This window comes from Notamacropus eugenii, chromosome 1, assembly GCF_028372415.1.
Source record: "Notamacropus eugenii isolate mMacEug1 chromosome 1, mMacEug1.pri_v2, whole genome shotgun sequence".
Classification (NCBI taxonomy): Eukaryota; Metazoa; Chordata; class Mammalia; order Diprotodontia; family Macropodidae; genus Notamacropus; species Notamacropus eugenii.
In genome coordinates, this window is record NC_092872.1 from 629,302,197 (window position 1) to 629,328,953 (window position 26,757).

Consider the following 26,757-nt stretch of genomic DNA (forward strand, 5'->3'; position numbering starts at 1 on the left):
TTTTTGTTTCTCGACCTCTATATAAATGCTTGCATCCTAAGAAAAGGGTAAGAAGTTTGTCTTACTTCCCAGGTATTAGTGTTCTCTGCCATCTCTCATTTTCTAGGAATGAATCTCATTCACTTTTCATTTGCTGCCTAGTTAGGAATAGTAGAAAATTTTGCACAGAAATTAGATTGCTTCATTTAGACTCATTTAATAATCAGTTTTATTTTGATTAGCCCTGAAGCAAAGAGACACTGTTCAGCTGATCTGCAGCTACACACAGTGGTGTTTTTTTTACCATGTCAGCTGTCTCAAAGACTTCATTAAAGCTATTTCCAATTTAATATATTGACTTAAAATTCATCTTCTAAGGCTTTTTAATGGGCTCTTTGAAATATTTTCAGAAACCCATTTGCGATGGGAAAAATTCTCTCAGATGGTCACTTGTATAATGGAATTTAAGGCAAATGTAATCAAGATTCCTTCACAGGCTGAGTGTGTCCCCTTGAATTCAAGCTACTTGAGTTCATGGGCTAGGATATTACTTCTGGGTAAAAGGAGAACACCTCAGGCTCTCATGCTGTTGATTTAGAGGAACTTTCACCTAATTATAACCTTAGTTTCTCTTTCCATAATCAGGTGGCCAACATCTCACCCTCTTATCAGTGCTGCTGAGGTAGTGCCATCAGGGAGGGTCTCAGTATATTGGTCATCACCTTGTGAAAGCATTTTTCCAGTGTTAGTGCCAGCACGGGGCCTGGCACCTAAGAAATGCTTAATAGATACTTGTTATAGTTCGACTAAACTTTGTAGACTCAGAGAACATGTGAACCCAGTTGTCTTGAATATATAGTATCCATCGAATTACTCACTTACGCACATTGCATATCCTTGCCAAATTAACCTAGTTGCTGTTTCTCCTACAAGACATTCCATTCATCCCTGTGCCTGGAATGAACTCCTTCATCACCCCTCTCTTAGAATCAGAAGCTTTCTTCAAACTTTAGATTCATTGTTATCTTCCACAGGAACCCTGTGATGATTTCCACCAGATGCTACTTACTCTCAAATTACTGTGTGTGTGTGTGTGTGTGTGTGTGTGTGTGTGTGCGTGCGTGCGTGTGAGTGTTAATTTATATGTCTACATGTTCTTGTAAAGCCATGTAAGTTCCTTGAGAGTAGTCCTTTTTTTTGGTCTTCTGTCGCCAGTGCCTAGCTCTGTAGGTGCTGAATGCATCTTGAATGAATGACTCCAGCAAATATTTTGAAAGTATCTACTGTGTACCTAGCATTGGGCTTTTTTTCAGGGAAACAAATATATATAAAAAGCAACACAGTTCCTGCCCTCAAGGAGCTTACAAATCAGAATGTGAGGACAAAGCAACAATCCAGACTTAACAGTTCCGGAAAAAACATGAAGCAGAAATAATTACTTTTAGTTGTTACGATCATGAAAGACAAACCTTATTTGGGCCTTGAAGTAGGAGTATTTCAGCAGGTAGCTATGGGGAGAAGTGGAGGGGAAGGATTTTGGAGACAGCCAGTAGTCTGATACTTGAATGCTAGATTAATGAGTTCTTCAGGGGAGTTGGCCGCTAGACCTACTAGCATAAAGGATGAAGGCTTGAGGAGAGCTTGCTTCCACCAAATGTGGGGAACAAGAAGAATTCTGCAAAGACTTACACAGGCTATGTGATGTGTGTCTTCCTGCTACCTGTGTTCAAAAGTACAGTCTCATTAAAAGACAAGGTAATAGAACTTGAAGCGTACCTGTCCATTTTCTAGGTTATCAGGGAGAATGAACTGTTCCTTTACAAAAGCTTTTCAGTATAAAGCAAAGAAGAAAAAAAGGTATTCACATTTATTCTGTATTGTATTTCTATTTATTTTGAATATACTTATATGCACTTGTCACTGATTAAAATGTAAAGCTCCACTTAAGTGGGCATCAACTTTTTCATTGTATTTATATCCCTGGTACTTAGAAGGCCTGTTTCTGACATATGATCACTTAATAAATACTTGATTGATTAATCTGAAAAGAGAAGGCAATATTGGCATGTGCTATGAGGTCAGAGGGTATAGGAATACGGCAAAGAGGAGAAGGAAAGGAGAATCATAGATCACTCATTCAGTCAATCATTCAGCAAAATTTTATTAAATGCTTATTATATGTATCAGTCGCTAAGTTAGGTGGTGGGCATACCAAAGCAAACATGGAGCTCAGGTTCAGTTTGGGGAGGCACCGTGTACTCATGCAAGCATATTCAAAATAAAGACAAGCTAATTTTGGGGTCAAGAGAGTAGCCAGGTGGATCAGGAAAGATTTTTATGTAGGTGACAGTATTTGGATCAAGCTTTGCAGGAAAGTAGGCATCCTAAGAGATGGAGGTGAGGAGGGAGCACTTTGCAGGCATGTGTAGTAGCCCATGTTGTCACAGAGTCAGGAAATGAAATAGGAATAACAAGAAAGCCAGTTTGCTGAATCCATGGTGTATTTGAAAGAAATAATGTATACTAAGCCCAGAGCTAAGTAACAGTTATGAGACTTTTCCTGAAAAGTGATCCACGAGTGCCGCCAGGCAAAAAATAATTATGATAAATAATTTTTGTGTTGCACTTTGAGTTTCACAAATATATATATATGCATTTATACACACATATACATATATATGTTTCAAACCCTGTACTAAATAGTGAGGATACAGATGCAAACAAACAAGATAGTCTTTGATCTTAAAGAACTCACCTTCAAAAAGTGCCAGGCAGTAATCATTTGGATAGGGAAGTCTGAGAAAATGGTGATTGGAATCATAGGACAGGTGATTTATGTGTCCTTTTCAGGAATGGAAATGTTGATTCGATTGCTATTTTCAGAACTAGATTTAGAAAGTTTAGTGGGGTGGGATGAGAGGCAGGAGAGGTAGAAGGGACAGGATGTCTCAGAAATGGTGTGGTGGGCCTGAGAACCAGCAAGGCGAGTTCTCATCAATCAGGGCTCAAGGTCATAGGGGTGGTAGTAGTCTGATAATGGGATGGAGATGGAGGGTAGAGCATATGATATGTCATGGAAATGCTTAGAAATATGTCTGTTTGGGCCTCAGAAGAACCTTCTAATGTAAGTACTAAAAAATAATACTTGCCAATTACTGGTGATGAAACTAGGCTCAGAAAGGTGAAGGAGCCATGCATAGCTAAGAAATACGGGCTCTTTGAACCCTGGACTTCATGACTCTAAATTCAGTGTTCTGATCACTACTCAAGGCCCCTTCTCTGACTAGTTAGTATCGGAAGAAGAGACAAATAATTTCTTGCTAGAGAGTACATAAGTAGCTACTTATTTTCCTGGCACTTGCAATAGAGATTATGATGTTTTCTAAGATTATGTAGCTGGGATGGGGTGGAAAAGATGTTGAGAATTTTCCAAGCTAATGACCACTACCTCTCTCAAAGAATTACAGATTTCAGCGTGGAAGGCAACTTCGAAGTCATCTAATACAACCTCCTCATTTTTCAGATGAAGAAATTAAAGCTGAGAGCTCATCCAGAGTCATACAGCCATTATATAGCTGTCAGTTTTTCAAACCCAGGTCTTTGGATTCCGAGTTCAATTTCCCCCCTCCCCCTTTATCATTCTTTGTCATGATTGTCATGGGCACAAGTGATGCTGCTTTAGAAAGAACAGCATTGCTAATGATTGTGAAGCCTTGGACAAGAAACTGATCAATAAGATAATGTACTTTAGTTAGTTAGTTGACTATCATGGCAGTGTTAAGTTGGGATCTCTTATGGATTGCACAACGGATGAAATTTCATTAAAATCAAATAAATTATTATTTACTGATTAGCATGAATATGCTTAATGAAGGCAGAGTGTCTGATAGTAAAGGAATGACTGCCTTCAAACATAGAAAAATGAAACAGGACCAATCTAAATGAATTAGATAATTGTTTTTCTCTGTTGTGGATTTTATCCCTCAATTTTCCCCCCACCCAAGCTATACGTTATTTGTCATAGGCACAAGAAAAATTCATCAATACCTAATCTTTTTTCCTCTGTTTTCCTTCTTGTTTATAGGCCCTTTGGTTTGAATGATTTTATTATATATTTATTTAGGTCTGAGAGATAAGGAAGGGAAAGTATCAAAGAGGGAGCCTGAAAAGTACCCAGAGGAAGGAGTAGTCAGCATTTTATAAGTATGGCACCAAGTTACTGGTTCCTGTTTTTGGAGGAAACTGAGGCAGACTGAAGTTAAAGGACATGTCCACAGTCACAGGGCTAATAAGCGTCTAAGGCCAGATTGAACTCAGATTTTTTTGAGTAAAACATGAGTTCCTTGAGGGCAGAGTTTATTTCATTTTTGTCTTCACATTTCTAAAACCTAGGATAGTACCTTATGCGTAGTAGGGGCTTCACACATATTAATTGAATTGAAAGTATTAATTGGATCTGTCTCAACATTTTTTAGGTTGAGGACAAATGTCCTTAAGGTGCTTATAGACCTGTAATGAGTGGTCTCCCCAACTGTCCCTTCAGGATAGAGAGGATAGAATTGTAACTTTTTTTAGTCCATTCAGGATTCATGGTATTAGAGATAAAACTATTAATGTAGACAACCTTTTTTTCTATTTTAGTGAACTCTCATTATATCTCAGACTGGTATCTGAGAGACAATATTACTTTTATCTTGTCCAATCAGTTTAAAAAAATAAACAAATCTTAAAGAACTCCTTGTTGCTGTATTAATGTGGCAGTTTAGTATACCTGCCTAATTTAGAATAAGTGTGGTGTGGTTATAAAGGGTTTGGAACCAGGAAATGTAGTCCTGAATCTTGGATGTGACCCTGCTTGTGTGACCCTGGGAGATCACTTAGCTTTGTTCTTGAGGCTCAGTTTACTCATTTTAAAATTGAGGATAAAAATGCTTATGCTCCCCAACCCACATATTTAAGAGAGAAAAGCACTTTACAAACTTCTAACATTTTTTAAAGATACCACCTAAAGTGTTGGTAATTTAACATATAGAAAAAAAAATTTGTAAATGATTTATGGTCCAGCAAAATGATTTTTCTTGTCTTCTTTCTAACTTCCTTCCTTCCTTCCTTGCTTGCTTTCTTGCTTTCCTGCTTTCTTTCCTTCCTTTCCTTTTTCCTTTCCTTTCCTTTCCTTTCCTTTCCTTTCCTTTCCTTTCCTTTCCTTTCCTTTCCTTTCCTTTCCTTTCCTTTCCTTTCCTTTCCTTTCCTTTCCTTTCCTTTCCTTTCCTTTCCTTTCCTTTCCTTTCCTTTCCTTTCCTTTCCTTTCCTTTCCTTCTTTCCTTTCCTTTCCTTCAGGACCAAGTGTTTACAAAAAAAGCCTCAGGGTTTTCTGCTGTCTCTCTGTTCAGCTGTCCACTTAGCCTCTTCTCTTGTACATTTACAGATAGGAAAGACGGGCGCCTACCTTCAGTTCCTCAGCATCTTGTCTAGGATGCTCATCCGTCTGACAGAAGTTGATGTCTATGATGAAGAAGAGATCAACGTCAGTAAGTCATCATCTGGCCACAATTGTAATCAGGAGCTTCGTTTATCAAACCATCCATTGTAGTTTCATTATGTCCTTTATATCCTGAGGAAGTGTAAATTCCTTAAATTCAAGGAATGTGCCCTATACATCTCTGTATCCCTGGGGATTAGTGTTGAGCAAAAGATCTTATGCATGGTAGTTGGTCAGCAACTACTTTTCAGTAAATTACTGCACAGGCAAAAATTAGACAACAGTGTTGCTTTCTTTGCTCCATAAATTTATTAAATTCTGCCTTGTGTTAGAGTTCTTTTATTTCTTATGTACTTTACCAGACTACAGACTCCACAAGGGCAAGACATATGTTGTATCTATCAGTCAACAACTATTTATTGATCCCATACTGTGGGCCAGGCATTATGTAAAATGCTGGGGCTGTGAGGGTAAGACAAAACAGTCTCTGACCTCAGGGAGCTTACATGTTAATGAGGGAGACTACATGAACATCTGTAGAAATGAACAAAACATATACAAAAAAAGATGAGAAGTCACCTTTGGAGGACGTCAGGGTATGGGTTGAGTAGAGGAAGGCATAGTAGCAGCTAAAGGAATCGGGAGAGCCCTTGAGCAGGAGACACTACCTGAGCTACAGGCCTTGTAGGGGGTAGGGATGTGGGCAGGGAGTATGTATATGTTCCAAGTCGGAGCATAGTGCTATTAAAGGGCAGAAAGAGAAAGGATATATAATGATCTGGTGAGGAAAGGCAAGGCCACAGAGGACTCAGAGTGTATGAAAGAGAGGAAGATGGAATGTGACTGGAAAGGTAGGATCGCGCCAGTTTTTGAAAGTACTTTAAGTGCCAAATGACAAAGGGCCATGGCTGTGCTAAGTTAAAATTCAGTCTTCTTTCTCTTGCTCTGTAAGGTTATTACTGCACACTAGCTCTTCTCCCCAGGGTTCAAGTCTGGGTGGGAAATGGGCAATTCAGTTTGCGTCATACAGCGCAGCTGGGTGATGGTTGAAGCCTTCTTAGTTTGGGGACATCTACATTTGCTCCCAAACTTTGAGTGTCTCCAAGGCTTTCTCCTGGGACCTTTTCCTCTTCCTTTTCTACCCTTGCTCACTGGGAGACCTCAGAAGCTCCCATGGGCTCAGTTATCTCTCTGCAGGCAACTCCCAGTTTACGTGTATGTGTACAGATCTACATATTTATATATCTGCGAATAGATGACTATGTGTCTGCATGTGCATATCTGTATATGTCCATTGTGTCTCTATACATAAATGTGCATGCATGTATACATGTGTATACATGTGTGTATGTGTATACTGTGTGCACTGAAGAAGGAAATGGCAAACCATTCCAGTATCTTTGCCAAGAAAACTCCCACGTGGGGTCACAAAGAATTGGACGCTACTGAAAACAAGATAACTGAACAACAGCATATTATATGTACAATGTACTATATGCACATGTGCTCTATAAACTATATGTATATTCAGTATGTACAGCACACATTGCATACAGGTATGCATTTACATACAAACACATGTAGCTATACAAGGCACCTTGTTGATATATGCAAATATATGTGTGCATATGTGCATATATGCATACATGCACACACACGAATGAAAAATGAAAGGATATTGCCCTTAACAAAAAAAAAAGTAGAGACGTTTAGAACTTGGAGGGTGGGGTGTGGGGAGTGAGATAATGAATTTGGTTTTAGATACTGAGTTTGAAATGTCTGTAGGTCTTCCAGTTATATGCATGCATGTGTGAATATATACCCACACATATATATGCATTTTTGTGTTTGTATATGTATCTGTATCTCTACAGCCCCAGTCAATCCCAAGTTACCATCCCACATCAATAACTGCCTATTGAACATTTCAGACAGGATAACATATGTACAAATCTTAATGTGCTACATAAATGCTAGCTATTAGACTGACATTTCAAACTCAGTATGTCTGAAACAAAATCCATTATCTCTGCTTCCCCTACCCTGCTTCGGAACTTCTTTATTTTTGTTAATGGCAATATCCTTTCATTTTCCCTAATTCCTCCACATTATACTTAAGTCCGCACTCTTCCTCAGCCCCCCTGTTCATTCAGCTGCCAAACTGTATCCTGTCTACCTCCATCGTGTCCTTCTAACCCCTTTTCTTGGCTCACCTGTGTATCACCCTAACTCAGGCCTTCCCCTCTTCATGCTTTGACTACTGTAGTAGCATCGTAATTTTGCCTCCTCCTTACAATCTGTCCCTTTTACAATCCATCCTTTATACAAATGCCAGAGTGATCTTCCTAAACTGCAGGCACTCACTCCTCTACTCAATAAATTCCAGTGGCTATCTGTTGCCTCTAAGATAAAATAAAACTTTCTCTGTTAGGCAAATACAATCCTTCACTTACATTGTCCTAACCTACTTTTCTTGCATTATGCATTACTCTCTTCCTGCTCCTGCATTACTCCTCTCTTTCTATTCTGTGGTCATTCCACACAGTGTGTCATCTCCCATCTCTGTGCCTTTATACTGACTGTCCTCCACACTTGAAATGTACTCCCTACTTGACTCTTACCAGGTTTTGTTTCTTTCAAGATTTAGCGCAGACCCTACTTTCTTCACGAAGACTTTCTGACTACTTTCCTCTCCCAATCCCAAACTACTGATTTTCTCTCTGCTGAATCTATGTGGTATTTCATAAGATTTTAGATCATATGATCATAGATTTGGAGTTTAGCAGGGACTTTAGAGGCCATGGAGTTTGGAAACTGAAGCAGACAGAGGTTAAGTGACTTGTTTAGGTCAGACAGTTAGTAAATGTCTAAGGCAGGATTCAAATCTGACTCTAAGTCCAATATTATGTCCCTACACCATTTATTTTATATATATTCAGCATATATTTATTTATTTTCATGTCTCCTCTGTCAGGTAGGCTCTTTGAATGCAGGACTTTTTCATTTTTGTCTTTGTATCAACAGTATCTAGTACATTGCCTGACAAATAGTAGGAACTTGAAAAAAGTTGGTTGGTTGCTTGGTTGATTGATTGGGCATAAAGTTTTTCCAGGCAGCATGTGTACAAGTTGAGTTGAGAAGCATCCTACCAAGGTTTTGGGTCATGGAGCCAATGGATCAGAGAGTTACTACAGTTGGGAACAGAAACAAGGTCAGACTCAGGATCAATTAAGTTAAAAATCAACATCTGCAGGCAGGTGGCAGGGACTGAACATCAAAGGAGACAGCAGGAGCTGGGATTCACCCAAAGGTCCCTGTACTAGGCTCAATGTTCTGTGGCCATGTAAATGTTTCTATATAGTTGGCTTCACCTTCTGGTTTTCTTGGAATTTACTTTAGCTGGAGAAAATAGCCAATGTGGTTATGGACTGCATTAAGAAGAGAAAACTCTCCAGGAATAGGGAAGTGAGAGTCCTACTGTATTCAGACTCCCAGAAATCATCCAGAGTATTGTATTCAGTTCTGGGCATCCTGGATTAAAAAAGATACTGATAAACCAGTAAATACCTGTGGAAAGGTTGAAGGGCGTTTAATCTGTGACACCCAAGCTCTGGTTTGAAGGAACTGGGCATATTTAACTTGGAAAAGAGAAGGGGGAGGGTATGATTGGCATTTTCAAATATTTGAAGGGATATCCTGTGGAGGAAAGCACTGTCTTGTTCTCTCTGACCTCAGACAGCCAGTAGGTGCAGCGGATGGATGTTTCAATGAGGTAAATTTAGCTTGATGTCAGGAAAACCTTCTTAATAATAGAGCTGTGCAAAAGTTGGTTGTCTTGATAGGTAGTGGCTAGGGAGATCTTCAGAGAGGGGCCAGTATTTCACAGGGGGGATTGATTCCTTTTGTGTATTGGTTGAGCTAGATCCCTTCCACCTTTCAAATTCTGTGATTTTTGAGAACCCCAACCAGACAACTTTCATTTTTCTCACTGGAAATAGTTGCATCTGAGTGTCATTGGTTAAGTATTCCTTCTCTCGCCTTATTAGAATAGTCTTCAACATTGGCTATGACTCAATTGCTTGAGAGGAACAGCAGAGGAATGTGTAGGGTTGTACGTAGTTCTTAAAAACCTTGTTGCATTTGCAGTGAAAACCTCACGATACTCTGTCTTTTCTGTCTATCCTGATTTCTCTCCATTTTAGACTTAAGAGAAGAATCAGGGGGACATTATCCTCAGCACAGTGATGCCTGGCCTGACTTAGAGATATTTAAGAAAATACCTTTTGACTACATCATTCATGATCCCAAATATGATGATGCCAGTATTATTTCTTCACGCCACCAGGATGTAAAGAGTGAAGGTAAGAATTTGAACACTCATATCTTCTTCTAATGTATTGCTTCCCAAAGAGTGGAGCTAATTTTTGTTCTTTTATCTTTAATTGTGGAGTGGAATTTAATTAGCCAGCAGTTGGTGCATTGAGAAACCAAGGGAAAAAATTAAATTGGAACCCATTCCTACTGTATTTTTTTCAGCTTTTCTAGTATTTACTGTGTTCTCCTGTGATCTTAAATAGTAGGGGGAGGGAATGAACCATTGTAGCAGCTATTTTGAAAGTGCGTAGCATGAGTTTTATACTTAGAAGAGACTTTATAGATTGTCTAGTCCTACCCCCACATTTCACAGAAGGGGAAAATGAGGCTCTGAGAAAAGTGACTTACCCAAAAAGTGTCAGAACTGAGATTTGATCCCAGATCCTCTGATTTCAAACCCTATGTTATTTCCACAGCTTCATGAGCTGAGCAGAAAAGCTTAGCAATTGTTGAATAATGGTAGTGAAATGCTTGGCTATTCAACATGGTGGGGGACTTGTATATCTGGGTTAGTCCAGTATTTTGGTTAATAGAAACTCCCGTTAACTGTGAAGAAGCTGGAAAATTTCTTTTATTTTATTTACTTAAGAATTAGGAAATTAAAATGCAGTTTTGAAAGATTTACATTTTTGCAGTGCCTCTGCATCATTTTTATTTGTTGTTGCTTAGTTGTGTCCAACTCCTCATGACCCCATTTGGGGTTTTCTTGGCAAAGATAATGGATTAGTTTGCAATTTCCTTTCCCAACTAACTTTTCCATATGAGGAAACTGAGGCAACAAGGTTAAGTGACTTGCCCAGTGTCACACAGTTTGTTAGTGTCTGAGGCTAGATTTGTATTTGGGAAGATGAGTCTTCCTGATTCCAAATGCAGAGCTCTGTGCACTGCAGCAGTCATTGAAGGCCTCATCATTGTGTTGTGTATGTGAGAAGTTGCTGTTTAATAGAGCTTTCATGTTTTTATAATAACAGTAGTATTCATCATAATGTGAGCTAGTCTACTCTGATGATGCAGTGAACTGTGTTGGCCTTAGTAGGATCAGAGGACCTCCCTTCTGCCCTGCATGTTACCAGTGTTGGCCTTAGGCAAATCTCTCGACTTTCCTGGGTCTCAGAAAGCTCATCTACAAAAAAAGGGGACTGAACTCTTTATCACTGCCAGGAAGTCATTTTCTTTAAAGTTGTTGGATACTTAACTCCTTAAAGGAATAAAGCCAGTGCCTGCCAGTGATTAGGACTATTCATCAGGACCTTGGGTATGAAAGTCATGAGTTAAAAGAGTATTCATTAAAAAAATATATCTCACATATTTCACATTGCTTTAAGGTCCACAGAGTACTTGTCTCACAGCAATTCTGTGAGACAGACAGCATGAGTGGTACTGGTCCATTTTGTAGAGGAGAAAACTGAGGCTTATAGCAATGAAGTAATTTGTGCTTGTGGGAGGTCAAGCCAGAACTGACTATTTCAGCGAATCTTGTGATAGGCAGGATTTGTCAAACCGTTCATAGCAGCAGGCCAGGATTATGGTAGGAAAGAATGAAGGATGTCTCAGAAAATCCTTAGAAGGTGCTTGTAAAGTGACCATCTTGCATAATACCTCTCCTGAAAGCAATGTTCTTCATGCTAATTTCGAACACTTCTTACCACCCTGTGATCACTGTGCACCTAATTAAAAAACCACCAAATCTTTTAATGTTAGTTTTCATCCAGGGCAAGCATGAAAAAAGAAAAATAAACAAACAAGCACCAACTGAGTTACCCAAAAGTAAAGATTAAATTGGGGATTTCTTTGTATTGGCCCAGTAGCACATCAGTACAACATGTTCATAGTGAACCATTCAGAAGAATGAACTGACCCTGACATGTGTGATTAGGGAACATTGTAAAAACATAGGGGGAAAGGATAGATTTGATTTTGTCATATAAATAGCTTTCATTTATTGATTAATAAGGCTGTATGCTCATGTCACTGAAAACCACCTCTTGTCTAAATGAACTTTGGATTGACTGACTTAGAAAAGAACAACAAAAAACCCCTCTTTAACCAGTATTACCCAATAGCCCTCAGAGAGATAAGCACTTAGGAGAGAATGTGTGTGTGTTCCATAACCTCCTTCAGTCTAACAACACTAAGGGATTTTATACAGACAAATCAGCAACCAGGAAACATGAGGATTTGTACATGCGGCGCCAGACAACCCGGATGAGATTGTCCAAATACGCAGCCTATAACACCTATCACCACTGTGAACAATGCCATCAGTACCTGGGCTTTAACCCACGCTACCAGGTAGGTCATCTTGAGTCCTGACTCTGGGAAGCCAGTAGTTTGTTAGCATCTCCTGCCTTAGGCATGCTGTATTTACATGTTGAACTGCTCTTTTTTGCCTCTGGTATTTTCACTCCAAAAGAGTAGGGAGATTGTAGATTTTTGAGCTCAAAAAGGATCTTAGAAGTGTCTAGTCCAGCCCCTTATTTTACAGTGGAGCTGCCATATAGCACAGAGAAGTGATTTGCCCAAGGTCACAAAGGAATGATAGATAACAGATCCTGAAATTTGAATTCAGATCCCCTGAGTCTAAATGCCACTGTGCTTTTGTCACTATGTTATAGTTTGTTTGATTAAAATTATGCATGTGTCTAACTCTTGTTGTACTTGTCATCTTTGTCAGGCTTTGATAAATTTTTGGTTCTGATTTTTGTTGTGGTTCAGTCATTTCAGTTGTGTCCAACTCTTTGTGACCCCTTTGGGGGTTTTCTTGGCAAAGATAATAGCATGGCTTGCCATTTCCTTCTCAGGCTCATTTTACAGATGAGAAAACTGAGGCAAATGGGGTTAAGTGACTTGCTCAGGGTCACACAGCTAGTAAGTGTCTGAGGCAGGATTTGAGTGCAGGTCTTCCTGACTTCAGGCTTGGGACTCTATCCATTGCACCACCTAGCTGCCCTTTTGATTCTGATACCACATTTAATAAGGAATAGTTACTAAGTCAAAATTATCCCTCCCCAAAGTTTAATGGAATCTAATTCTTCTAACTTCTAGACTTCCTAATTTTTAATCAATCCTTCTTTCAGTAGGTCTTTGTTGCTTACAGTATTAGGATTGTTTTAAGCTCTGATTCTAAATTTGTGAGATGGAAAAATAAAGGATTTGCATCAGTTCCTAGGTTTGTATGATTTAGAGCTGAAAGAGGTCTTAGAGACCGACTAGTCTAATTCCTTCCTTCCTCTGCAAATTGTTAGAGATAAGGAAACTGAGGTCCACATTCGCACAGGTAGTAGCTGTGGATTCATTGCCTCTAATCCCAAATGTACGTTCTCTTTAACATCTCACAATTGGGAGACAGTTGATATCTGGTGTTTTTTATTTAGGATTTCCTTTCCTTTTCATTAAATCCCAACCCAAGAAAGATATGAAAGAGAAAGATGGAGATGGATGGAGAGAGTCAGAAAGGCATTTGGTCAGGGATAGGTCTTCTTTGATTTCATTGTAATCAATGACAAACAGCAGATTGCACTTTTAATTTAATTCTTTGTCCCTGGTTTGGGAACAGTGCATTTAGTTGCCCCAACTGGTGAAGGGATTTCTCTTTTGAGGCAGAAAGAAAAAAAAATAGTGCATGCACTAAAAATGTTTTTCTTTATTTTGCACTCAAAGGCTATGTATTATTTAATGGGAGAATTATATGATATATAGTAATATAGTGCTATGTAGCACTTTATTATTTTACAAATACATATAGCAATTATTCTTAGGATAGTGATTTTCCCCCTTCTCACCAAAAAGACTTGCAACCTATCCTAGGGCAGCCAGGAGGTACCATTGATAGAGTGCTGGGCCTGGAGTCAGGAAGACTTACCTTCCCTAGTTCAAATCTGGCCTCTGACACTTTCCAGCTGTGTGAATCTGAATAGGTCACTTTCCTCTGTTTGACTCAGTTTCCTTATCTGTAAAATCAGCTCGAGAAGGAAATAGCAAACCACTAAAGTATCTTTGCCAAGAAAACCCCAAACAAGGTCACAAAGAGTTGGACATAACTAAACATAAAAGATACTAAACTTAAGTGTGTACTAACAAAGGGTAACTTTTGGTCCTCCTGTTCAAAGTATCGCAGCAATAGGCAGCTAAAGGGAGTGGGAGTTGTTATTATTAATAACAAAAATTCAATCTGATGTTTCCCAGGCTCTCTTTTGCTTTTTACAGTGACTCCCAGGAAATCTACCTTTAGGGGTGGTGTTAGGTTTTATAAGAAGGTTTGAACTTGGGGTTCTTAAAATTAGCTCCATCTAATTTACTGTTTAATCTTGGAAATAAGCAAAAGTATTCTTGTGGCTTGTCCCTAACAGACCTTATCTTTCACCTTGGGAAAGCCACCAGATATGAGTGGAGAAAGTGCTGATAAGAGCAGGGTATGATTAAAAGGTGAACAATTTTTTGATAAAGAAAAGAGCTGGTTTTTAAAGTTATCTTTGTATATTTGTAAGTGGCAGCCTAGAATAGTCGATGGAGACCTGGGCTTGGAGTTGGGAATCATGGGGTTATAGGATTCTGGATTTAGTGCCTGAATGGAAGATGGAGTTCCTTTAGTTCTCAGGCCCTCCACAAGTGAGGTGTGGAGAAGCTAAAGGCCACATAGGGAATAAGTGCTAGACTTCCAAACTCAAGTGACCTGAGTTCACAGTCAGCCTCTGATAATTATTCAATAGCTGCTTGACAAATCAGTTACCCTTTGTCCATCCCAGTCCATCCCTATCTACTAAGTCATAGCAGGGTTGTTGATGGAGGGAATTCCCATGCCAGGAATTCCCCAGAAGTCTGAAATCACATATCCTTCATGTAGTCTCAGATGTATATTCACAGGGTTTATGTCTGGACAGTGAAATGTCACACATTATCAGAGGATCGAGAGCTGAAAAGGCCCTTAGAGACAGTCTAGTCATGGGTCCATAAGAACATAGATGTAGAATTAGAAGGGACCTCAGAGTCCATGTAGTCCAGCCTCTTCATTTTATAGATGAAGAAATTATGGCTCGTGGATATTAAGTTACTTGAACAAGGTCACACGTGCAGTAGAAGTCAGAGGTGAAGTTTGAATGCAGCTCTCTGACTCCAGAGCCAGTTTTCTTTCCATTATTCCATGCTGTATTTTTCACCCTTCATTTTATAGATGAGAAAATTGAGGGCCAAGGAGGTTAATTTGACTGAGGTTGAAAAAGTAGGACATCAGAGCTCAGATTTCCAAACCTAGCCTACTTTCTATCCCTCCTTCTCTGCATCTCACCTACCTTCGGGTAGTGTCTTACAGCCATCAATGAGAAGCTGTATCATTAGTAATTTTTTTAGATTTTTTTTTTGGATTATTGAAGAGTCATGGGAATTAGAGCTAGAAGAAACCTTCCCTCACCTTTCACTACTGAGGAAATTTGTTCCTGAAATGACTTTGACGATGGCCACACAAGTAGTAAGAAGCAGAGAGATGCACGCTCAGGTCCTCTTATTCCAAATACATTCCTCTTTCCACTGAACCATGATTTCACAGTGACTTTGTGCTTCTCTGAATTCTGTTATTGCACTGGGAGTGATATTCCACTCTCAGGGACCTTAGAGAAAGAGGATTTAGTCCCACTGCCTGATGTTGCAAATGAAGAAACAGAGGCAGGGAGAGGCAAAGTCGTTTACCCAAATTTTTCATTATATTACCAGGGGTTTAAAAAAGATGTACATCACATACATACATGTGTATACATACATATATGGATATACATGTACACACATGTGTGAGCATGCATGCGTGCACGTAGAACTTGGTCAGACACTGAATATTCCAAGGTGATCCACCACATCCTAGACCATTGCCAGTTATCTTGACTTTTGTCTTGTCACTGGGCTTTGATGACAATGGAAGAGAGAAGAGAGTGAGACAGATGACTTTGTACAACTCTCCGTCACTTAAATCCAATTCATGCATGAATCAAAACATTATTCTGTGATGTTATTGGTTGTCTTTGAAACAAGGAATGAACAACAACATACACACTATACACATGTTTGTACAATTGTGTAGGAATTTTCAGAGAAAGAAAAAGTAATGTTGAAAGCTTCTATATAATAGGTAAGTAAATCAAACAATTCCAAACAATAGCCTTATTCTTTGGTTGTGACTCAGAGGAGGGAGAAGAGAAGAATGGCGACCCACAGTGCCTAAACCTATTAGATTTTCTCCAACTAATCATATACTTCCTCTTCTAATTTGTTCCCTCAACTATCGTTCATTAGGTACTTACTTTATATAGAGCACTGTGCTAGGTGATGGGGGAGATGGACTATGTAGGTAAGACCTAATTCTTACCTTCAGGGAACTTACTGTCTGGTAATGGCAAAATCTCATTATTAAATCATCAATAATTATTCTTTAGCTCATCTTTCTTTTTTTTCTGAAAAGAGAATTTGACAGTAAATGTCCATAATTTCGTCCTGAGGTTTTTTAATCAATGTATACATTTTTCATCTGAATTGGTTAGTAGGAGCTTATAGAAATTTACGAGGCAAAGGAAAGCGCAGAGATATTCTTTGGAAAAACATATTTGAACACTTTAAGAATTACATTGGTGTGAATCTTCTTTCCTTTCACGGATAACAACTACTTGGACACCTTGAACTGCTGGTTATATGAGTTGTTTTGGTCAGCAATTTCATATCTGCAGATGACACATGTACAGTTCATCTGTAGAGTTTTGTGTTCTGATGGCATAGAATCCATATGAGTCCTAAAGAAGAAAACTGATGGAGTGTTAAAAAAAGGAGTCAGGCTTAAATTTTAACAAGAGAATTCATAATTCATAGATTTAGTACTGGACAAAACCTCTCCTTAATCATGCCCTGTTTCTGATGCGTACAACTTGGTTGTGTGTACCCAGTAACTCTGTAAGATGCATTTGCATTTGTAGAAGGAATTTCTTCACTCAGAACTCTTAATACTAGTGAAATCACAGATCCAGTTAAAAAGCAAAAATGAGAGTTCATAGAATTGTTGATTCTTAGAGGCAAAAGATGCATTAGAGATTCTCTAGTCTAAGTCTTGGTGGAAGCATGAATCTGCTCTGCAGTGTCCCAAATTGTCTTTTGATCTCTGTTAGAACACTTAAAATGATGACACTACACTACACTACCATGACACTACTTGCCATGGAAGGCCATTTTTGGATATCTGTATTCAGAAGTTCTTCCTTCTGTTAAGTTAAGGTTATATCCCTGGCACTCATTAACTTTGGTTCTGTTATCTGGTGCCAAGTAGAATAAAAGTTTTCCTTCTTTCATATGGTAGTGTTTTCAGTATTTGAAGACAACTTCCTCTTCCAAGTATTCTATTTCTCAGTCTACACTTTCCAAATTTCAATGAATCCTTCTATCCCATGCTTCCCAGTACCTTCACCATTCTTATTACCTTCTTATGCTCCAACTCCTAATATGCAGTTCGTAGAAATGAACTCCAGGTGTGGTCTGACCAGGGCAAAGTAGAGTGAGAGCATTGTCTCCTTTGTTTTCGATACTAGTTATGTTCAGTTGCACAGAAGAAAATATTTCTTTCCTGTAAAGGCAATTAACCCCTCCTATGGTCTTTTTTTGATGCCTCCTTATGACATGGAAGTGATACTAATTCTTGAAAGTCAGTCCAGTGGAGCATAAGCTCTGGTAGGTTCTGTTGAACTAGAAAGGGTACAAGTAGATACCAGATAACAGACTATGTGATGGTCACCTGAGGAGCAACCTAGTGAAGGTCTGAGATGCTGCTTGCTTGGTTATGTGAAAGGTGATAAAATTGGGCACCAGATCAAGTGTTAAGAAAATGTACTAAGTTGCAGAGATATTGTGATTTGTCTTAGTAAAGCAAAAATGCACATCTGTGAAATAATAATTCTTTGAAGCATTAAAGAAAGAGTAGTTAAAGACTTAGAATAAACTATCACAAGCTAGATTGTCCATTTGGTGCATAAGTACAGTAGACAACATTATGTCTTACTGGTTTAAGTCTGGAGGTTCATGGAGGCATGAGACTGGATGCAAAGTCTTTGAGGTCTGTGCCTATGTCTTAAAGATCTTTTGGTTCCCGACCCCCAGCATCATGCTCAGCGCAAAGGCTTAAGAAATATTTATTGATTGAGGTCCCTTCATGCTTTCACTTATTATTTAGTAAATAATATCATTTTGGTTTATGATGAATCCCTTTTCCATTAAAATGTGCTTTCCAATATGAAGTTTATAAAATACATCCAGCATTGCTAAAACAGCAAACATAGGTGGGAAATGGTGCTGACCCATGTCTAGAAGGGATGGGAGACTTGTTGATGTCAATAGAGAAAATATATTGTTAAAATTGAAGTTGTCTTTTGCTAGATATATGTAGTGGGGTAAATTGATATTGACATGGTGACTAGAAGATGGAGTATTTATACACTGCACTGATCACATCTGGTAGTTTTGTCCACAAGTTATCTTGGTGGGAATATCATGATAATCACAGATAGTGATGGCCACACATGTGTTCTGTTGATAAATAAAGTTGGGTTCTGATGATAAGACCTGTCCTTTCCACCCCTTACACCCCAGCTGTATGAGTCCACCCTGCACGCCTTTGCCTTCTCTTACTCCATGCTAGGAGAGGAAATCCAACTTCACTTTATCATTCCCAAATCGAAGGAACACCATTTTGTCTTCAGCCAACCAGGAGGCCAACTGGAAAGCATGAGGTTACCTCTCGTCACTGACAAGGTAAGTGGATGTTCTGATACATAGTTATGTAAGGTTAGAGACCAACTCTACTCTCTGCACTTGTGACAGAATGGATTTTATTGTCTATTAAGAAAAGACTTTCTTAGATCAAGGAAACATGGCCCAAGGTATGCTTTGAAGCAGGGATGCTTAGGGTGGATATAGTAAGATGGAGATAATTGGTTTTAAGGAAGAAGGAGGACTGCATATCTCATATTCAATTTAGTTGAACCATCATTGAATATTTACAAGGAAGCGTGAGTGATATAAAGATTTGTTGATGTATAGCCCCTGACATCATGGCAAATAGAAGCATTTGTAAAAGAGCAACAAAGATATCCAAGAGAAGACTATACCATTTTTTAATGATAGATTTTGTAAAGGTTGTTAAATTTCCTCTGATGCCTCTCCACACCACTCAGGGAACACTGAGTGCTTGAAAGCTATGCCAGCAGAGCGCAAGATCCTGCTAAGCTGGAAAATCTTCAAATGAGGCAGCTAGAACCTGGAATCAGACTTGAATTTAAATCTGGCCTCAAATATTTTCTAGCTGTGTGACTCTGGGCATTGTCATTTAACATCCGTCTGCCTCAGTTTCCTCATTGGTAAAATGGGGATAATAATGGCATCTACCTACCAGAGGTATTGTAAGGTTCCAATGAGATAACACCTGTAAAGCACTTAGTAAACTTCAGAAATCCTGTGTAAGTACCAGTGGTTAAATTCTCTTTCAGAGAATCTCATCATCAGAAGGCTGACTTCTGGGTGAGCCACTTTTTTCCGCTTTGGTCATAGTCACTCATTGAAACTGTGTAGTCAGGTACAGCGTGTCTGGGATCTGAATTGGTGCAAAGAGAATAAAGTCTTGTACCAATGAAATCTTGTATCCTTGAAGCATTAGAGTAAATACTGTTAACATATCTCAGAAAAAAAGAGCTTTATTTGCTCTCTTCTCATGCATGCCCATTGCCTGAAATATAGAAAGTACTTCATGAATGTATATTGATTGGATATTTTTATTATTTCCTCTTTCTTTTTCATTGTACTTCCCTGCTATTTTTGAAGGCTTTCTCATGATAGGGATGGTGACACTGGATTCTTGAAAATCTGTGTCAGTAGAGTATACCTTCCAAACTGGAAAAAGCTTTGTCTATGTGTGTGTCCCCTAAGAGCCAGCCTAGCTCAGTTCAGGTGGATTCATCCCTAGAAAGCTGCTGATTTCTTCTATTAGCAACTCATGAAATATCTTCTAAGGTAGGGAGGAATTATGATCAACAAGAATTGAATTCAGCTATATTCTTATGAATATTTCGAGGTTGGGCCATCGGAAAGGGGAATTAGATCTTTACCAGTCTTCCAAATCAGTATTATGATGTTTGCTTACTTGCAGAGCTGGTCAGCATTTTGATTTCTTTAGAAAGTAGCTTGTAGCATTCCATGTGGGAAGTCACAAAAGAAGCCTCCTTATCATCAATGTCATTGTGTACCCAGGGTATGGCTTACAGATTATGAAGTAGATGCAACTCTAGTTCATAATGGAAGGGAAAAGCATTTTTTTAGGGATCACTGTGGGCCAAATACTGAGAAGCAAAACAGGCCCTGATTTTAAGGCACTTACATTCTAATTGGAGAAGACAATCTGTGTGTAAGCAGGGAATGTGTGGAATATGCATTCTCAAGAAGAGAATATTACTGAAGAGTGAAATGAGCAAAACCAAGGGAATGTTGTATACAGTAACAGCAGTGTTATTTTAAGAACGACTTGGAGCAAATAAGTCATTTTGACTATTATAAATGCCCAAATTAACCACAAAGGACATATTGAAGAAGATACTTATCTGCATCTAGAGAAAGAACTGATGGATAGATATACATATAGAATGATTTTATGTACACACACCATATATACATATACACAACCATATTCACATACATACATATTTGTTTCTAGTCATAGCCATCTCAAGGATGGGGGTAGGGAAGAAAAAAGGAAAAAAAAGAAAAGAAATTTACCTAACTTTACCGTTTAAATGGAATAGCAAGTTTTACATAATAGATTTGCAGTTTCATATGCTGTCTTTTCTAAAAATATACTATGTTCTGAAAATGTATGTTTTATCCCATTAATTTAAAAAAAAGTATTTTTTTTTTAAAGAAGAGAATCCTAACAGCAACCACTGAGGCTCTCTAAACACTGTTGACTGTGGAGTAGATTTGGTGTAAATTCAGTCCATCCTGGGCTTGATCTTATTACCTGTGTGACCTTGGGCAGTATCACCTGTGTCACTTTGTCTCTTTGAGCCTCTGTCTCTTTATTACTAAAATAAGGGAGTTGAGGGAACACCCTCAAATGTTCCTACTAACCGTGTGTAGCAGTATGTCAGCCTGTAGTCCCATTTGTCCTGTGCCTTCTTGACTCTCCATCTCATGTCTAATCCCAATGTTGACCTCTCCATCCTTGAAACTCCTCAGTCTTGTTATCTATATCACACATTTGGTACAGATAGTTACTACCTTATGGTAATTTTCGCATTTGTTTTCTTGAATTGTTATTTAACTCTTGTATCACAAGAAGGTCAGCAAGGAGTAGTGGATAGCTAATGAACGTTAGAGTCATGGAAACTTGGATTCAAGTCCCACTTTTGAGGTGTTCTACCTGATTGACCCTGGTAAGGTCACTTAGCTTCTTAGCTCCCCAGGCTCCTGTCTGTCTACTAGATTCTGTCTCTTTCATTGGTAGAGGAAGTTTCCCCATAGGAGACCTCCCTACACAAAATTAATCATGAACCTGCATCCCACATTGTATATCTTATGTTTTGTTTATCCTTTATTGAAAGCATTGTGAGGCCAGGGCAGTGGCTTAGCCTTCTTCACCCTCAGTGCCAATTATAGCCATGTTTATACAGAAGGTGCTCAAGAGACATTGTGCATTGATTTACTGAAGTGCCTCAAAGGACTTCCTTGTGAGTCATTGTGATGAGTTGAAAAACCACTGGATTTAAAATTTGACATGATGCCTTGTGCATTGTAAATGCTTACTGACTTCAAAGTCAAACCCTGGGCTTAAATCTCAAGCCCGACATTGTGTTAGGCAAATTACTTAACTTCTGTGGGTCTCAGTTTTCTTATCTGTAAAATGAGGTGGTTGGATTAAATGAACTGTCAGATTTCTTCCAATCCTACATCCTGCTTTGCTTTTCAGTTGTTCTAAACTTTGGACAGTTAAGAGTGGGGATTCCTTTGGAAAGATAAAGCTCAAAGTTTCTGTAACCTATACCTTCACTCACATCACCCCCTTTATCCTTCGTTTGATGCCTTAAGTACAGAAAGTGTGGGCCTGACCATTCAGTGGAGTCCATTGGTTACTTCTTACCCAGAATGGACCATGGACCAGTTGGCTCTTACCCTGCTTTGAGGTGGAATTTTTAGGTAAGCAGGCATCCTTCAGTGGGGTGCTTGTCTTTGGGATGTTTTGTTAATTATTAGCCAAGAAAAGTGATTTACTGAAGTAAACAAACAATCCAAAAAAACCTTGTAGCATAGGAGTCAGGATGTATTTTGAGGATTCATAATATTTGTGGTATTTATATAAAAAATAAGCAATCATTCATTGAAAAATGTGTCTATTACTAACCTATACACAGCACCATAGCAGGTGCTATGTGGAATAAGAAGGAAATAGCAGACAAAGCCCTGTCCTTAAGGACCTTTGAGTCTAGCTGGGGAGAAAAGATACAAATGGAAATGAGGAGGAGTACACACCTAAGTATGTACATGAAGGAAATAGTACTTGAAACTTAGTAGTTATCTCATCCAACCTCATTTTGTAGCTGCAGAAACTGAGATCCAGAGATTTTGGATGACTTATCCAAGGTCTCACAACTAGTTAGAAGCACAGATGGGACTAGAATCCGTAACTCTCGACTTCTTGTTCAATGCTCTTTCACTACGGCATGTTGTCTTGGACACATAATGAGTGAATGTATTTATACATGTTTACTATGCATTTAAGAGAGTGAGGAGGTATAGCATACATCTATGAAATTCCAGGTCAGATGGGACCATTAGCACTTAGGACATGTTAAGCTTCTATTTTAGGTTTGAATAATCTCTTAAAACTCATTCCTGTACTTTACAGAGTCATGAATTTATAAAAAGTCCGACTTTCACTCCAACCACGGGTCGTCACGAGCATGGACTCTTTAACTTATATCATGCAATGGATGGTGCTAATCATTTGCATGTGTTAGTTGTCAAAGAATATGAAATGGCAATATACAAGAAGTATTGGCCCAACCACATTATGCTGGTTCTCCCAAGTATCTTCAACAGTGCTGGAGTTGGTAAGTAGAAAGAGAGACATGTTTTATATGCAGTAAAATTCCATAGAAAGAAGAGGGAGACTTAAAAGAATAGGGTCAGGAGAGAATAGTTGAAAGTTTCATACCAAGCCATTTACTCTTGGCTTTGGGAACTCTGTGTCCGTTCCCTAGCTTTTTGTTTCCTTATGGGCATTTTAAGCTTGGTTGTTGGTTTAACTGGTAATGATAATACCAATAATCATAATTGATGCCTGTAAGTAATAATAAATTTACTAGTAATATTTATCACATTTAATTATTAAATAATTATTTATTAATAATGAATATTTAAAGAACTGTGTATGTGTGTATACATATACATGTGTATATATATGTATGTGTGTATATATATATGCACACACTCAAACATTTATGTATGTATATATGTAGAGAGGCAACTAGGTGATGCAGGGGATAGAATGCTAATCTGGAGTCAGGAAGACCTGAGTCAACTCCAGCCTCCAATAATTATTATTACCCTGGACAAGTCACTTAATCCTCTTTACCTCACTTTTCTCATCTGTAAAATCATCAGGAAAAGGAAATGGCAAACCACTCCAGTATCTTTGCCAAGAAAACTCCAAATGGAATCACTAAGAGTCAAACACAGCTGAAACGAACAATAAGCAAAGAAACAAACATATATAAATGTACACACACAACATGCACACATGTGTATTGATACATACATGTACACACACATATATATTGTATGTGTATATCTATATATCTAATATTCTTTAAGGGTTACAAAACACTTTTCTTAATGACATCTATATAAGGGAGATGGTACAAGTATTACCCCTGTTTCACAAATGAGAAAAATCAGGGTAAGATAGTTAAGTGACTTCTCTATGCTCACTGAGCCAGTAAGTGATGCCTCAAATTTGTTGTCAGTTGAAATGGAAATCAGAGCAGAATCAGAAGCCTTTCCCACCAGCTATCTTGTAGAATACTAATCTTGTAGAATCAGTTGTAGACCCTTGAAAGGAACACCAGTAGCTGTCTAGTCCAAGCCATATCTGAAAGGAACCCCCATTATCAGATATCTAACATGTAGTCTTCCAGCCTCTACTTGAAAGCCTCCAGTGAAAACTCCCCACCTCTGAAGGCAGCCCATTCTACTTTTGGATCATTGTAGTTTATAGGAAGGTTTTTTTTGACATCTAGCCGAGGTTTGTCTGTTGATAGCCTTTAGTGTTAAAGACATCAAGAGCTATCTAGTCTACCCCATATGCAATCACAAATCCCCTCTAAAGCTTCTTAAACACTTAGTTACCTTGTCTTTGTTTGAGGGCTTCTGGTGAAGGGGAAGTCACTGTGAAGCAGCCATTTTTGGTTTGCTCTGTTAGAAAGTTGTTTATTTTTTAAAATTGTATTGGCTTCTCCCAAGAAGTAACGGATCAATTAAGAAGCATCTGTGCAGATAGGGTGGTGCAGTGGATAGAACAACTGTCCCTAGAGACAAGAAGACTTATGTTCAAATGTGGCCTCAGACACTTCTTAGCTGTCTGACCTGGGGCAAGTCACTTAACCCTGATTCCCTTCCCCTACCCTCCCAAAAAAGAATTAGCTGTATGTGTGGGTGAATGGTATGGCATAGGAGAACTTGGAGTAAGAGTGTGGGTTTTTTTTTTTTTTTATGATAAGGGGCTTCAGATCAGAAGAACCACTGGGAGGTGATTATCATATGTAAAAACATGTAAATGATGATGAATAACTGACCTGAATTGTAAATCTTATGGATTTTGATTTCAGGTGCTGCCCATTTTCTAATAAAGGAGCTATCCTATCATAACCTGGAACTGGAACGGAACAGGCAAGAGGAGTTGGGCATAAAACCTCAAGATATCTGGCCTTTCATTGTCATTTCCGATGACTCTTGTGTTATGTGGAATATGGTGGATGTTGAAAGTGGGGGAGAAAGACGGAGGTAAAACAGTCAACACCATTTTAGTTACTTTTCTGTAGTGGGTCTTGTTTTTAAAGTACAAATTTAGAGAAATTAATTTTTATTTGTTTTCTGGAAAAATTATTATCTACATTTTGAAGAAAATAAATGCTTTTTTATGTTTGAAAATTTCCTTTTTATAATATTAAGATGTTAGTGTCTGAAAGCAGGGTTTGTGTATTAATTTCTGATCTATGTCTATAGATACAGATGTATAGTCCCCGTTATACAATAGATGTTAACCTCTTTATATAGTCTTAATTTATACAGTCAAGCTCCATTGGCAGTGAATACTATTAAAAAGAATAGTTCTAAGTAACAAAGTTTTTTCCACGTTCCTGTAGACTAATCTCTCCTAAAATAATATTTTTCAAAATTGGTTTCAATTAGCTTTGACCCTGTCAGTCTTCCTAAGAGTAATTCATATTTCAGCAACTTTAAGGTTTACAAAGTATTGAAAAATGGGATATAAGCGTTGCTATTTATTATTATTATTGTCATTTTACAAATAAAGAAATCTGATGCTCAAAGAGCTTCAATGGTTGGCCAAGCGTCAGTGAGGATTCAGATTCTGGTTCCAAGTTCACTATTTTTTCCACTACAACTTGACTGAATGATGGTTTCCTGTTTTTGTTAGGGAAAAGACAGCTAAGCTTTTGTCCAGCCATCAGGTATTAATTTAGATTAGTAGAATTTCCCATCTCAAGAGGCAGTGTGGCATAAGTAATATAAAGCCTAGCTCCGGAAGGAGAGGGACCTGAGTTCAAGTCTCACTTGACACATAGCGGCTCTAGGACTCTGAGCAGGTAGCAACCCCTCTGTGTTCTAGCCAGCTCCCTAAGAGTGGCGGAGAAGTGCCAGCCTGCATTGGAAGACAGAGTTTCTCATCTGAGAATTTCCTCAGCCTCTTAAAACGCTATTCCTATTGCAGTGATAGAAGGGAATGCAGAGATCACAGAGTCCAAAATTCTCATTTGATTGATGAGAGAAACAGAGACCCAGAAACTCAAGGTTACGGGGATGGTGTATGGCAGAGCCTGGACTAGAAGCTGTCTCCACTTTCCTGTCTAGTTGCTTTGCCCGTCATAGAGTCACTTTTGTATGGAGTCATGAACACTGAATTTAGAGTCAGAAGGCCTGTGTTTGAAATTCATCTCTCCTGTTATGAGCTTTATAACTTTGGGCAGCGTCTTTACCTCACTGATTGTCAGTTTGCTTGTAGGCAAACAGGGCTGATAATACTTCTGCTACTTATTTTGCTAAGCTGCTGGAAGGAAAGCCTTTGATAAACCCTAAAGAGCCATAATAAGTTTAAGCAATTTTATCAGACCAAGATGCCTCCACTTGGGTTTTCTTTACTATATCTTACTTCACCCAGATTTTTAAGTTGGTCAGATTGAAGCACTTCTGCTCCCCATGTACTCCCTAAACTCTATACCCCTTCCTATATCTGGAAAGGCTTCACTATCAGCTAGATGGCTCAGTGGATAGAGTGCTGGGCCTCATGTTGGGAAGATCTATGTTCAGGTTCAACTTCAGACACTTGCTGGCTGTGTTGTGTGACTTGTGTAAATCATTTAACTGGTGTCTGCCTCAGTTTCTCCACCTGTAAAATGCAGATAATAAAAACCAACCTCTAAGGTCTGCTGCAAATTTGAAATGAGATACTGTCTGTAAAGCACTTAGTCTAGTGTCTGGCATGTAATAGATGGTCTATAAATGCTACCTATTTATTATTATTATTTTCCCTTGAAGCCTGTCACAAAGGTCACCTTTTCCATGAAACCCTGACTGATCTCACAGTCAGTAATGACTTTCCCTTTAGACATCCAGAAACTCTC

General features: G+C 38.6%; 1 protein-coding gene across 13 annotated transcripts in view; it reads left to right on the plus strand.

The window, feature by feature from the left end:
* The window catches only part of GREB1 (growth regulating estrogen receptor binding 1), a 215,748-nt gene that overhangs the window by 172,990 nt on the left and 16,001 nt on the right, over positions 1-26,757 (plus strand). For all 13 annotated transcript variants that reach the window (XM_072635234.1, XM_072635241.1, XM_072635233.1 and 10 more), the window contains 6 exons: positions 5,405-5,507; positions 9,661-9,819; positions 11,982-12,124; positions 18,443-18,604; positions 22,743-22,947; positions 24,724-24,898. In XM_072635234.1, coding sequence (XP_072491335.1) covers positions 5,405-5,507; positions 9,661-9,819; positions 11,982-12,124; positions 18,443-18,604; positions 22,743-22,947; positions 24,724-24,898 — 947 coding nt within the window. The remainder of the gene's footprint in view (positions 1-5,404; positions 5,508-9,660; positions 9,820-11,981; positions 12,125-18,442; positions 18,605-22,742; positions 22,948-24,723; positions 24,899-26,757) is intronic.